At 56.1% G+C, this 13,264-nt stretch overlaps 1 protein-coding gene and 1 long non-coding RNA gene across 3 annotated transcripts in view; one reads left to right on the forward strand and one right to left on the reverse strand.

Annotated features, from left to right (window-relative positions):
• Positions 1–3,229: 3,229 nt before the first annotated feature.
• LOC144725073 (uncharacterized) lies at positions 3,230–8,673 on the reverse strand. Its single transcript, XR_013586612.1, has 3 exons — positions 7,772–8,673; positions 5,910–5,996; positions 3,230–5,714 (listed from the first exon to the last, which is right to left on the reverse strand). It is a non-coding gene; the product is annotated as an uncharacterized LOC144725073 (long non-coding RNA).
• Positions 8,674–9,373: 700 nt separating this feature from the next.
• NBAS (NBAS subunit of NRZ tethering complex) overlaps positions 9,374–13,264 on the forward strand; it is a 38,565-nt gene continuing 34,674 nt past the window's right edge. Inside the window, exon 1 of one of the 2 annotated variants that reach the window (XM_078604534.1) lies at positions 9,374–9,496. In XM_078604534.1, coding sequence (XP_078460660.1) covers positions 9,374–9,496 — 123 coding nt within the window. The remainder of the gene's footprint in view (positions 9,497–13,264) is intronic. The other variant, XM_078604535.1, reaches the window with a different exon arrangement.

Here is a 13,264-nt window from a genome sequence, read left to right on the forward strand (position 1 = left end):
ATCGCAGCGGTCATATCGCTCACGGCGTGAGCCAAAGTACCCGAGGTGACCCGGTGGCTACGAGGTCAGAGCGCGGAGCGGCACCACTGATGCCCTGAGATTGAGTCCAGCTCCAGCCATTGCTTGTGATTTAACCGGATTCTCACGTGTAGCGAGTTGATGAACTCAGCCCGACCATCAACGACTTCTCGACAGACTCGCTTCGAGACCCGTTGCACGGACACGTATCTGCGCCTTTCACACAGACGGAGTTGAGTTCTCCGGTGGAGTGAGTGCAGCAAAGTCGCCGTGTGACCGCACACGAAATATAACAAATTTTATGAATTCCGGCTGAGAATTAAAATGATCGGTGAGCCCGCACGTCAACCCCGCCTTGCGTAGCGGTCGCCCCTCCACGCAAACAATGCGCAGGCTCGGCCCTGCTGCTCGTCAGGGCTCTGACGAGATGGGGCCCGTGCCGGGTGGCTTGGCTCTTCGTGGGCAGTATCTCGGTGGGGGCTGCGGCTATCGTCTCGCCGCACGCTGTCGCGCTCGGGCCGCTTCTCGGAAGCCGTCGCGAATTCCGTGAGAGGCGGCGGCGGCGCGGGGTTATCGGGGGCCGGGCCCGGCTCTCTGACTGACAGCGGCAGTCTCGCGTTCCGTGGAAACGGGGCGCGATGTGGCAAGGCCACGGCGCGATAGGGGCTGCCTGGGCGGTCGCGGTTTGGGAAACGGCAGCCGCGTTGGCCTCTGCGGGCCGGGACGTGGGGCAATCGCCGCGAATGATCGGCCCCAAATTCCCCGTGACCGACAGCGCTCGGTCTGGGGGCCACGGGGCATGGCTGATTACGATGCCACGATTGCTCCATTTGTCGTACTTTCTGCAGTTACCTTCCGACTGTGCTGTCGGTGTCTTGAGAAAACGTCTCGACACGGAGCTCTCGCGGGGATATGCTGCCTGGACCCACGGAAGAGGATATCACAGAAGTAGCTCTGAGAGACCCTTAAAGTGACCTCTGTTCCGCAGAGTAGATGGCAGCACTTTCCCACCAGCTCTGCCATATGAGAGTCATGTCCGTCACGGGACAATCAACCCATTGTATAATTCTCAGGGCTGGAATGCGCTCAAGGTAAGTGCAGAACCAAATTTCACCGGACACTGAGTTGCAGTGTCCTGTGAACGAGTGCAGATTTTAAGGATGAGACACAAACATTTTCCCAGGCAGGGATTAAACATTCGCAACTTCGATTGACCAAGTGACCTTGTCCTTGTGGAAGGAAGCACCTCTATGCAACCGTGAACACAGAGGGGATCGTGTGGGGAGGCACGCCATGGGGGAGGGGCGTTGGGGGTTTTGCTCCTCGCCGCATTTCCACGGCAGTCCACCGACTCTCGATAGCTCCTCTGCGAGTCTGCACAACGGAGAAGTTTCTCGGCCACGTGCGCTCGCCGAGTTGGAGAAACGAGCCGAGCATGGCCACGTGGGAGGCTCGCGTCTCATCGCGCTGGCAGACAGAGTGGGGGGCCCTCTTGGGCAACAAGGCAGTCGCGCTGGCAGACAGAGTGGGGGGCCCGATTAGGCAGTCGCGCTGGTAGACAGAGTGGGGGGCCCTATTGGGCAGCAAGGCAGTCGCGATTTGCGCATTAATCATGGCACGGAATTCAAAAACGCACGCGCGTTTGGTAACTGAAAAAACTTAATGTAGCCAATTTCCCCTGGCGAATGTTTCCCGGAGAGTGAGTCACGGATTCTTTGTTACGAAATGTACACGAGTAATTTAATGTTCAATAAAAAAAAAACAGGCAAAGTTCCCCCGTCGAGTCTTTAACAGGCTGAGGACAAGTTCTTGTTAGCGAGCACCTATGAAGGCCGTCACGGCATACGAGGTGGCTAGCACCACGCCCGGCCGCCTTTATCTCTCCAGTGGCGATGTTTACACGTCGCACCAGTTAGTTATTTGAGGTTGAGTCAACCTAGGGGAGGCCCAGGAACGATTCAGATTATCGCCACTGGTGTTGGTCGTGAGTAGGATTCGTACTCGGGTCGCCGGGTTCGTAGCGCAGCGCGCAAACCATTGCACCACCGCTCGCCGCACTCAACAACGTACACGCACCAGGCCCTCCAGGGAAAGCCGCACGCCACCTCTCCAACCCCAACCAACTCCACGCTGCGAGATGCCAGAGTGGGCAACCCGCTCAGCGGCCCCCGTCCCACCACTCCACAAATTTCCAGCGAGCGGCGTGGCCTCCGTGGGAGCACGCGCGCGGCCACCGACCGAGACGGCCGTGCGGCATGGGCCCCATCCGGGCTCTCATCTCTGTGCCAGCGTGTGGCCGGGGAAGAAAATATTGAAATTCCACGCGCGCCACCCCCCGCGCGTGCCACCCCCCGCGCGTGCCACCCCCACACGTGTCACCTTCACGCGTGTCAAATCCACGTGGACCCGTGCAGCCTCGCTCGGCCGGGGAGGAAAATAACCTGTCAGCCAGCGATGCGACGCGTCGGCGAATATCGGCCACGAGCCGACGAGGGGGTGAGAGGAGGATGGAGGGGGGAAAGCGATTGGCGGATGGAGCTCCAAAGCCGAACCAGCCGCGAGGCCTGGCACCACACTCGTACTCTCCCCCCCTGCTCGTAACAATGGCCGTGAGATGGATTCATCAATGGGCCTCAAGACACCTGTCTGTCAGGAGGGTTCTGCTAACTTGGGATGTTTGGCGAATTGATTGGTAATGCGCGTTCAGCTTGCGGAAAGAAACCGGGTTGCGCGTACTTCCCCCGATGCGTACGAGGGGATGTCACTCAAATCTGCTCCACATCCGCGGGTTCACAACCCACCTGCTGCACTGCCATTCCCTTGGGCACCGCCTCACAGCCCAGCAGCGTTTATGAGTTTCACAAGTCTCGGCGTGATTCACCAACCCTTGCCTCCCAAGCGCCGGGTGGCCAGGCGCGTGCCACCATCGCTACCACGCCCGGTCACATACGGAGCAGTAAGGAACATGTCTGTGACAGGTGACGTCTCACGCAATGGTCTTTCATAGCAGAGGAGGAGGGAGCATGACACGAAGCTTTGCCTCTTAACAACTTTTCTACATACTCTTTGTTTTTTTGGTAAAGTCACGTAAATAAAAAAAGGAAAATAAATGTCATCACGACGTTTCGGAGGCAACACAAGTTTCCGTCTTCATGTGGAACCGTCACAGCAAAATTACTGTATGAAGTGATACAGTATGATACAGTAATTTTGCTGTGACGGTTCCACCTGAAGACGGAAGCTTGTGTTGCCTCCGAAACGTCGTGATTTAATTTATATACATTTTTTACCTACGTGACTACCGAAAACCCAAAGAGTATGGACCCTTGCAGTCACGAAAACTTCAAATCTATAATTAACTTTCCTACAGCGCCGCAAGGTGGTTGACGAACACGATAGCGCAGTTGTGTGCCCCACTGCCAAAGCAATAGCAGCAGTCGCCACATCAGCATTCGTGTGATGATTACGGAGGTGCTGAGCGAGAGTGGCGTGAGGACACGGGGTGGTGTTGTGAGCTGGGACGGGCGCAGGGGAGCGGTGTCGGGACGGGAGGGGAGCTTGGCCCGAGCCGCCTCGTGCCCCAGCGCGGTCGAGCCACCCACGCACTGCGCCTCCAGCGCCGCTCGAGTGGCATAGCCGGAATTCCTGTCTCCTTGGAGATTTCGGGCAAAGTTCGGGGTTATGCAACGGCTGCCGACTGCTGCTGCCGCTGCTGCCCCAGAGTCATTGAGAACTCACCCCTCTTTGCTCATGGCCCCTTCCTCCAGAAATGTAGAGTCCGTCGCAGCGTCCAATCGACACAAATCCCGAGCAGCTCTTGTTGTGGGAACGTCTCTGGGTAGTGACCCAGGGCCAGGTTTCATAAAACCACTCGAGTACTCGAAACCCCTTGGCTCTCTCCTGAGATCAGTAAAGCAACTTCATTGAGGGCATTGCGTTTGCTCCATGGAGCGAGTCGGAGGGCTTCATTTCACACTGAATATGTCCCGGGTCCTCTGGTCGACTTGAGAAGGTGGCACGTGACGAGTGGCCACAGCCATCATTAACAGCCATGTTCAGTCTACTGCTGGATGAAAGCCTCCCCAAGGCTCCGCCATCTCGTACGATCCCGCGATGTCATCCTGATCTACCAGCATCCGCACACGGGCTGATTTCATTGCTCCGTCTCCACGGTGCATGTCCGTCTTGGACACATTCTGGTCCTGCGGCACCACTGACTTAAAGACGAAATAAAATCCAGCAGCTATCGCGGGAGGGATACGGGGCCGTGCGTGTCCAGGGCTGTCCCGCGCGGGTGTGGATGGTGTTCGTGAGGAGGGAGTTCGGCAGTAGATCAATCACTCTCATGGATCACGCAGGGCTTATCAATACCCGCGGTCTTACGAATCATCACATTTAGCCGTACGGAAGCCGACGGCTCTCAAGTCGCAAATTGTCCTCTTTTGCTCTGGTTTGGGTCATTGTCGTGGGGTCAAGGTCACGTGACACTGGCCGTGGCCCCCAGCTCGAGAGGGACGGACACGGCTCAGGCCTTCTTCACGCTGTCTACCAAGTTCCCTTCGTTTCGCCAGCCCGAAGGCTCGTTCAACAGCGACCTGGGTCACCGAAAGGATAAAAGTTAATTACAATTAAGTACAGAAATTACATAAAAATTAATCTTAACAAAAACAAAAACTGTATTGGAAAGAGTAACAAAAAAGACTTTACAACCACTGCCAGGGGCTCCACTGGAAGCCAAGCGGATTCTAGTCCTCGAGTGGGCTTGTGCTGCCGCTGCTTCGACGGGAGTGTGAGTGGCATTGCAGCGCCATCACTGGACTGCCGTCACGACCTGCGTGGCCAGGATTTTAGAATCACTTCTCCCGTTAATGTGTCCCGGGTTAGGGGTCTAGATAGCGTCGGAGGATTATCTACAAAGCTTCTGATTCAGTCGCCTGCAGTCGTGATGTAGAGTCAGTATAACCACAGTGCAGCTCCTCTTCTCAGTACATTGGGAGGGGAACTTCAAGAATTCCTTCTGTCATCTGCCCAGCGACCACCGCGGGCCATTCGCTGGCAGGCCACCCACACTTGCTGGCACTGTGAGGTTTGATTGGCAAGTCGCGCATTCTCTTTACGGGTTCCACCAACCCTCGCCTCCGACGCGCAGCATCGCAAGCGCACGCCGCCACCGTCTCGCCGCACGTCCGCTGAGCTGCCATGTCAAGGGTCCCCAAGGGCAGTGGAGCGACCCAGCCAGTGAGGGAGGCCAGGGGGCGAGGTCAATTGTATTTTGGCTTCTGTAGAAGTGGCGCGGGAGAGACGCGGCCTCTGCTACGTAGGATCGGCTTATCCCACACTCTCGCCGCAACCGCCGCTCATTTGCAGGTTAATGGGGGCGCTTCCCACGCACGCGAAAACAGAGACGCTCCTCGGGTCACGGAAACATCCCCGCAATTAGCGAGGACAGTCGACGCCGAGCCCTGTAATAACTCGCGGCCGCTTCTGTCATTAGCGGCCCCAGACCTGAGCCAGGCGTGAGGAGTCGCGACGGCCGCGTCTGTGGTCCCAGGAAAGGTTTGTCTCGTGGGAGGAGCAGCGAGGTGGGGCAGTGGTGGTGGGGCTGGTCCACTGTGGGGCCCTGATTCCCGATCCACGGTGCGCCGCGGGGAACGCGGTCGATCGGCAACATCCCAGTGGGTCGCCTCCCAGCAGACCTTGGAAGGAAACACACACACACACAGCCACGCGACGTATGTATTTATATCTAGTATATCGTGACGAGAGTCGGTCCATAATAGGAGATGGGGCAGCGATTACATCAATGGTGCTGATTGTTGCTGGCTGCTCAGCATGTTGGGCATATGCTTAGCAATCCGTGATTATGTTGAAGTCGCTTGGTGGATTATTACGTTGCAAGGTCGTGAGAGGTAGCGGCGGACTGGAGAATGAGGCCTTCGTCCAGCAGTGGAATGACCGTGGCTGCTGTTGTTGTTGGTCTAAAATGAGATGGGAACAAAAGTGTGATGTGGCGTGGGTGACAAAATTTCTGTGGTCTCTGGGAAAGATCTCTGCCTCGTGCGTTTCGCTTTCTTCGCCTGAATCCGTGACCATGCGGTGTGGAACATCGAATTGGTTCAAAATCGAAATCGGATCCGATTTTTTGAAGAATAAAAAATCCGGAGTGGATCAAAGTGAGAGATATGACAAAGCGTATGGAGCTGACCCAGTTGTGGTAGCGCGACATCCTGATTCAAGTGATCAAAGACAGATGAAAAATATTTAAAACATATTTTAGCAGGGGAAAAGACACATACATTACGTAAAAGTACATTTTAGCGGAAATCAAAATACGTCATTTAAAAGGAATCTGCGGGCAATAAGCAGAGCTGTGGATTTGCATTGTTAATGATCTGCTCATGTCCCTCTGTCATCTCACGGGAATGTCTTTGCCAACCAACCAGGTGGGTCGAGAGGCACTCCCCACCGCCATCCAGGGATATCACGAGGGTCTCCCTCTTGGCCGGTCCGGATCATGAACCACTCGACGTTGGTGAAACACCAACACAACTTAAACTCCACACGTGTGGATCCCAAAAATTACTTTCGCAGTCCACTGCTGGTGGAAGAATCTCTAGGGAGCCGCTTGAACCGGCTACTTGAACAGAGTGTGTCACACTCGTTAGTGCGGGTTGTTAAAGGCAGGGAGGGGGCATATACTGTATGTGGGAGCATACACGTGCAGTACAACCATGGGGTTTGCTGCACCGCCCTCTGCTGACAAGCGTCGCTACTGCGACAGCTGCCTCCACCAACTTATCCACGTCACACTCGACCCAGTTGTCACTGTGCTCAGCTTCCGATATCGTGCTCACTCCTGGTGAGGTGGTCACAGGTAATCCCGGCATCGCGGTCATGTTCATCAAACTTCAGGTGCTTACTTTGCTGTCCTTCCACCGCGCTCCCGATTATCACGGTTGGCTGTGTACGGCGCGAAAAAAGTTCAACAAACACACTCAAGACGGACGAATCCCCCTGCATGTCAGTGAACCAAGGGCGGTGTTCCCAGTCAACATGCGACGTTGAGCCAACGTTGGCCCATGGCTGGAACCGTTGGAGCAACGTTGGAGCAACGTTCTATGCTTGTTGGGTTTTTGCCAAACGTGTGGAGTTGTTGTCTACTGCCGGGGGGGGGGGTGTCACGATTGTTTTTGTTTCACGAATAATATAAAATTCGTCGTAATGCCATCTCGGTTTGGTCACCGGGCTGACTCCACCGCCGCCGTCTGGAGCGCGGCCTCGGCTCCCGTTGCCCGTGACCCCATCAACACCCTTGGGCAGCAGGAGGGCCCCACTGCGAGTCTCGTGACGGGGGGAGCGTGGAGGGGGGTCAGGTGACGACCACGATACAGTCACCTCGCCGCGTGTTTCCACCACCCCGGGAGAGAGGGAGGGAGACGGGGGCCGTGAAAGTCAAGGTCAACTTGGCAGCTCAGCAGCAGACACGTGTCCCCTCGTGACACGGAGGCGCCACGTGCCACCAGCCACTCGTTGGTTTCTCGCGCCCCACCGCCGGGCGCAGATCATCAGGAGCGCCGCTCGCTTCGCCCTTGAGGCGACGGCGCCTCCTGCTGCCTGGCCCGAGACTCTCCTGTCGCAGAATGTCCCGGCGAGTTGGGATCCGCGATGTGGGCATCTGCCCACCACGGTGGAGGTTGGCGAGTGTGTGAGCCGGTGGATATCAGCCATCCACAGGCTCACACACTGATCATACCTGTCACGCTGCCGGATATCGATCGTGGCGGGCAGTGGCGTCAATGTGCGGTCCACGGCTCGGATGAGAACCTCCCGGGGTCACGGTGCAAGGCCCGTAGGGGTGTTAGACTCTGTACTTCACCACGCTGGTCAACCCTATGGGCAACCCGAAACCTGATCCGCCGCACAAACCATGGCAGATACTGAAACTGAGTGATGATGATGATGCTGATGCACAAATAGAATATCACAAACTCCCCCGTCAGTGTGCGAGACTGTGGTCACCACCCAGAACAGAGCCACGGGACACACAACGACTCAAGTGTCCGACTCACAAATGCGCAGCAGCAGGAGGAGGCGTCACCATGTCCACACACCACTCCCCTACTCCTGATGCAATAGTCTGACCTCAATGTGCAATTACCGCTGTTGCTCTACATCAACATGCGCTTGACGAAGTGCGGTGGAGTCAACATTGCTGAGTTTGCTGCACTGCCACCTGCCGACCACGAAGCCCACAGTATAGAATCGTGATCTTCATTTAGGCAGGAGAAATCCGATGAGCTGTGAAGCTCTTTTTCACAGATATCCAGTCTGGAGGGTCAGCATGTGACAACGAACAGTACGACGAGAAATAGTTCTCGCCAATCGCAGCATTGTCCAGGCTCTGATCTGCCCGCCCCTGACACGCGAGGCGACGAAGCCCCCGTGGGGCCGCTGAGCTCAGCTGGTCAGAGCGTGGTGACGTCAAGGGTTCGATCCCCGTACGGGCCGCATTGTGAGATTGTATTTAATTGTGTAAATTGATTCGTAAACCCAGGAAATAAGCTTTGGGTCTTTCGGTAAAGTCGCGTAGATCGGTTCAAAGAAAATAACCAAAAAAACTACGTTTCGATCGCAACACAACGACCGCTACCTGACTTTGCCTAAAGACCCAAATAATCCCTGCAGTCACGAAAGCTCTAAGTCAAGATTTAACCCAGGAGATGTGAGACCACAGCATCGTCACCCTCCTGACCTCGTCTTGCGTGTTGATTGGGGGTTGAGTGGACATCGGGCACAATACATTTAAAGTCCTGAGACTTTATTTAAGGAGTGTCAAGGGCCAAGGGTTGTCTGGCGCCATCTGTCGGCTGCTCGAGCATTTGCGAGTCGGCGTCAGCCTTGGTCAATCCACTGCTCGATGGAGCATCCTCAAGACACATGTATAAGCACAATGCCGCAATGTGTCACCAATACATTGTTGCATCAGCTCATCGATTAACTGGCGTCTCGCGCATTTATCAATTCGCACGCATAATAATCTATAATTAATTATATTAGTCAGCAAGTTATGAGCGTCATGGGACCTCCTTTTGCCAGTACCAACATATGATAATAGGTTTTCCCCTTTTCTGGGAACAAAACAGCTGTGTTAAGATGTTAAAACACCAAACTGAAACCTTTTACAAGGAATAATTTGTTTAAAAGAGTGAAGGAGCTAGAGGACAGCATTAGAGAAATAGCGCCACAACCCAGCGACGAAACAATCGACAACAATCGATTAAGTAGTCGACATTACGACCCATTCTAAGACGCGTGGCTGTCACGACCACGCGTTTTCGCGTTTGGTAAATCCCTTATGGCCAAGGTGCGTCTCGGCTCCCGTAGGCGCGACAGAGCCGCCAGCATGGAGGCCGGGGAGGACGTCATCCTGTACGACTTGCTCGTCCACGCCGAGTGGCCGCCCGAGAGCGAGCTCGCCGTGAGTGCCCTCGCCCCCTCTCGTACCCCCTCTCGTACCCCCTCGATCCCCTCGGTACCCCTCGCCCCCTCACGGCCCCTCGTCCGTGCTGTCACGCGAGGCGACTCGCTTTCAGGGACGTTTGCAGATCCGCATTTGAGTTCATAGACCGATTAGGCGAGCAGTCTCCGAGCGCGCGCTCTGATTGGTTGGTTCCGTCACGTGGTCGCCTTTAAAGGCCGCGCGCCGTTCGTCTTGACCAATCGTACGCGGCCTCGACCACCTCGGAGCCCAAGGGCGCTGGGAAATGTAAAGAGCGGTTCCTGACACGTCAATAGTGAAGTATGGGGATTGTGAAGTTTGGTGGTGAGTGTGGTGGTGAGTGTGGTGGTGAGTGAGAGGTGAGTGTGGTGGTGAGTGTGGTGGTGAGTGTGGTGGTGAGTGTGGTGGTGAGTGAGAGGTGAGTGTGGTGGTGAGTGTGGTGGTGAGTGTGGTGGTGAGTGTGGTGGTGAGTGAGAGGTGAGTGTGGTGGTGAGTGTGGTGGTGAGTGTGGTGGTGAGTGTGGTGGTGAGTGTGGTGGTGAGTGAGAGGTGAGTGTGGTGGTGAGTGTGGTGGTGAGTGTGGTGGTGAGTGTGGTGGTGAGTGTGGTGGTGAGTGTCGTGGTGAGTGTGGTGGTGAGTGTGGTGGTGAGTGAGTGGTGAGTGTGGTGGTGAGTGTGGTGGTGAGTGTGGTGGTGAGTGAGAGGTGAGTGTGGTGGTGAGTGTGGTGGTGAGTGTGGTGGTGAGTGTGGTGGTGAGTGAGAGGTGAGTGTGGTGGTGAGTGTGGTGGTGAGTGTGGTGGTGAGTGTGGTGGTGAGTGTGGTGGTGAGTGAGAGGTGAGTGTGGTGGTGAGTGTGGTGGTGAGTGTGGTGGTGAGTGTGGTGGTGAGTGTGGTGGTGAGTGTGGTGGTGAGTGAGAGGTGAGTGAGAGGTGAGTGTGGTGGTGAGTGTGGTGGTGAGTGTGGTGGTGAGTGTGGTGGTGAGTGTGGTGGTGAGTGTGGTGGTGAGTGAGAGGTGAGTGTGGTGGTGAGTGTGGTGGTGAGTGTGGTGGTGAGTGTGGTGGTGAGTGTGGTGGTGAGTGAGAGGTGAGTGTGGTGGTGAGTGTGGTGGTGAGTGTGGTGGTGAGTGTGGGTGGTGAGTGTGGTGGTGAGTGAGAGGTGAGTGTGGTGGTGAGTGTGGTGGTGAGTGTGGTGGTGAGTGTGGTGGTGAGTGTGGTGGTGAGTGAGAGGTGAGTGTGGTGGTGAGTGTGGTGGTGAGTGTGGTGGTGAGTGTGGTGGTGAGTGTGGTGGTGAGTGTGGTGGTGAGTGTGGTGGTGAGTGAGAGGTGAGTGTGGTGGTGAGTGTGGTGGTGAGTGTGGTGGTGAGTGTGGTGGTGAGTGTGGTGGTGAGTGTGGTGGTGAGTGTGGTGGTGAGTGTGGTGGTGAGTGAGAGGTGAGTGTGGTGGTGAGTGTGGTGGTGAGTGTGGTGGTGAGTGTGGGTGGTGAGTGTGGTGGTGAGTGTGGTGGTGAGTGTGGTGGTGAGTGTGGTGGTGAGTGTGGTGGTGAGTGAGAGGTGAGTGTGGTGGTGAGTGTGGTGGTGAGTGTGGTGGTGAGTGTGGTGGTGAGTGAGAGGTGAGTGTGGTGGTGAGTGTGGTGGTGAGTGTGGTGGTGAGTGTGGTGGTGAGTGTGGTGGTGAGTGTGGTGGTGAGTGTGGTGGTGAGTGTGGTGGTGAGTGTGGTGGTGAGTGAGAGGGTGAGTGTGGTGGTGAGTGTGGGTGGTGAGTGTGGTGGTGAGTGTGGTGGTGAGTGTGGTGGTGAGTGAGGTGAGTGTGGTGGTGAGTGTGGTGGTGAGTGTGGTGGTGAGTGTGGTGGTGAGTGTGGTGGTGAGTGAGAGGTGAGTGTGGTGGTGAGTGTGGTGGTGAGTGTGGTGGTGAGTGTGGTGGTGAGTGTGGTGGTGAGTGAGGTGGTGAGTGAGAGGTGAGTGTGGTGGTGAGTGTGGTGGTGTGTGTGGTGGTGAGTGTGGTGGTGAGTGAGAGGTGAGTGTGGTGGTGAGTGTGGTGGTGAGTGTGGTGGTGAGTGTGGTGGTGAGTGTGGTGGTGAGTGTGGTGGTGAGTGAGTGTGGTGGTGAGTGAGAGGTGAGTGTGGTGGTGAGTGTGGTGGTGAGTGTTGTGGTGAGTGTGGTGGTGAGTGTGGTGGTGAGTGTGGTGGTGAGTGTGGTGGTGAGTGTGGTGGTGAGTGAGAGGTGAGTGTGGTGGTGAGTGTGGTGGTGAGTGTGGTGGTGAGTGTGGTGGTGAGTGTGGTGGTGAGTGTGGTGGTGAGTGAGAGGTGAGTGTGGTGGTGAGTGTGGTGGTGAGTGTGGTGGTGAGTGTGGTGGTGAGTGTGGTGGTGAGTGAGAGGTGAGTGTGGTGGTGAGTGTGGTGGTGAGTGTGGTGGTGAGTGAGAGGTGAGTGTGGTGGTGAGTGTGGTGGTGAGTGTGGGGGTGAGTGTGGTGGTGAGTGAGAGGTGAGTGTGGTGGTGAGTGTGGTGGTGAGTGTGGTGGTGAGTGTGGTGGTGAGTGAGAGGTGAGTGTGGTGGTGAGTGTGGTGGTGAGTGTGGTGGTGAGTGTGGTGGTGAGTGTGGTGGTGAGTGAGAGGTGAGTGTGGTGGTGAGTGTGGTGGTGAGTGTGGTGGTGAGTGTGGTGGTGAGTGAGAGGTGAGTGTGGTGGTGAGTGTGGTGGTGAGTGTGGTGGTGAGTGTGGTGGTGAGTGTGGTGGTGAGTGTGGTGGTGAGTGAGGTGGTGAGTGTGGTGGTGAGTGAGAGGTGAGTGTGGTGGTGAGTGTGGTGGTGAGTGTGGTGGTGAGTGTGGTGGTGAGTGTGGTGGTGAGTGTGGTGGTGAGTGAGAGGTGAGTGTGGTGGTGAGTGTGGTGGTGAGTGTGGTGGTGAGTGTGGTGGTGAGTGTGGTGGTGAGTGAGTGTGGTGGTGAGTGAGAGGTGAGTGTGGTGGTGAGTGTTGTGGTGAGTGTGGTGGTGAGTGTGGTGGTGAGTGTGGTGGTGAGTGAGTGTGGTGGTGAGTGAGAGGTGAGTGTGGTGGTGAGTGTGGTGGTGAGTGTGGTGGTGAGTGTGGTGGTGAGTGAGAGGTGAGTGTGGTGGTGATTGAGAGGTGACTGTGGTGGTGAGTGAGAGGTGAGTGTGGTGGTGAGTGTGGTGGTGAGTGTTGTGGTGAGTGTTGTGGTGAGTGTGGTGGTGAGTGTGGTGGTGAGTGTGGTGGTGAGTGTGGTGGTGAGTGAGTGTGGTGGTGAGTGAGAAGTGAGTGTGGTGGTGAGTGAGAGGTGAGTGTGGTGGTGAGTGTGGTGGTGAGTGTGGTGGTGAGTGTGGTGGTGAGTGAGAGATGAGTGTGGTGGTGAGTGTGGTGGTGAGTGAGAGATGAGTGTGGTAGTGAGTGTGGTGGTGAGTGAGAGGTGAGTGTGGTGGTGAGTGTGGTGGTAAGTGTGGTGGTGAGCGTGGTGGTGAGTGAGAGGTGAGTGTGGTGGTGAGTGTGGTGGTGATTGAGAGGTGAGTGTGGTGGTGAGTTAGAGGTGAGTGTGGTGGTGAGTGTGGTGGTGAGTGAGAGGTGAGTGTGGTGGTGAGTGTGGTGGTGAGTGTGGTGGTGAGTGTGGTGGTGAGTGAGAAGTGAGTGTGGTGGTGAGTGAGAGGTGAGTGTGGTGGTGAGTGAGAGGTAAGTGTGGTGGTGAGTGTGGTGGTGAGTGAGAGGTGAGTGTGGTGGTGAGTGAGAGGTGAGTGTGGTGGTGAGTGTGGTGGT

The sequence above is a fragment of the Lampetra planeri genome, chromosome 22, assembly GCF_965212315.1.
Source record: "Lampetra planeri chromosome 22, kcLamPlan1.2.h2, whole genome shotgun sequence".
NCBI lineage: Eukaryota > Metazoa > Chordata > Hyperoartia > Petromyzontiformes > Petromyzontidae > Lampetra > Lampetra planeri.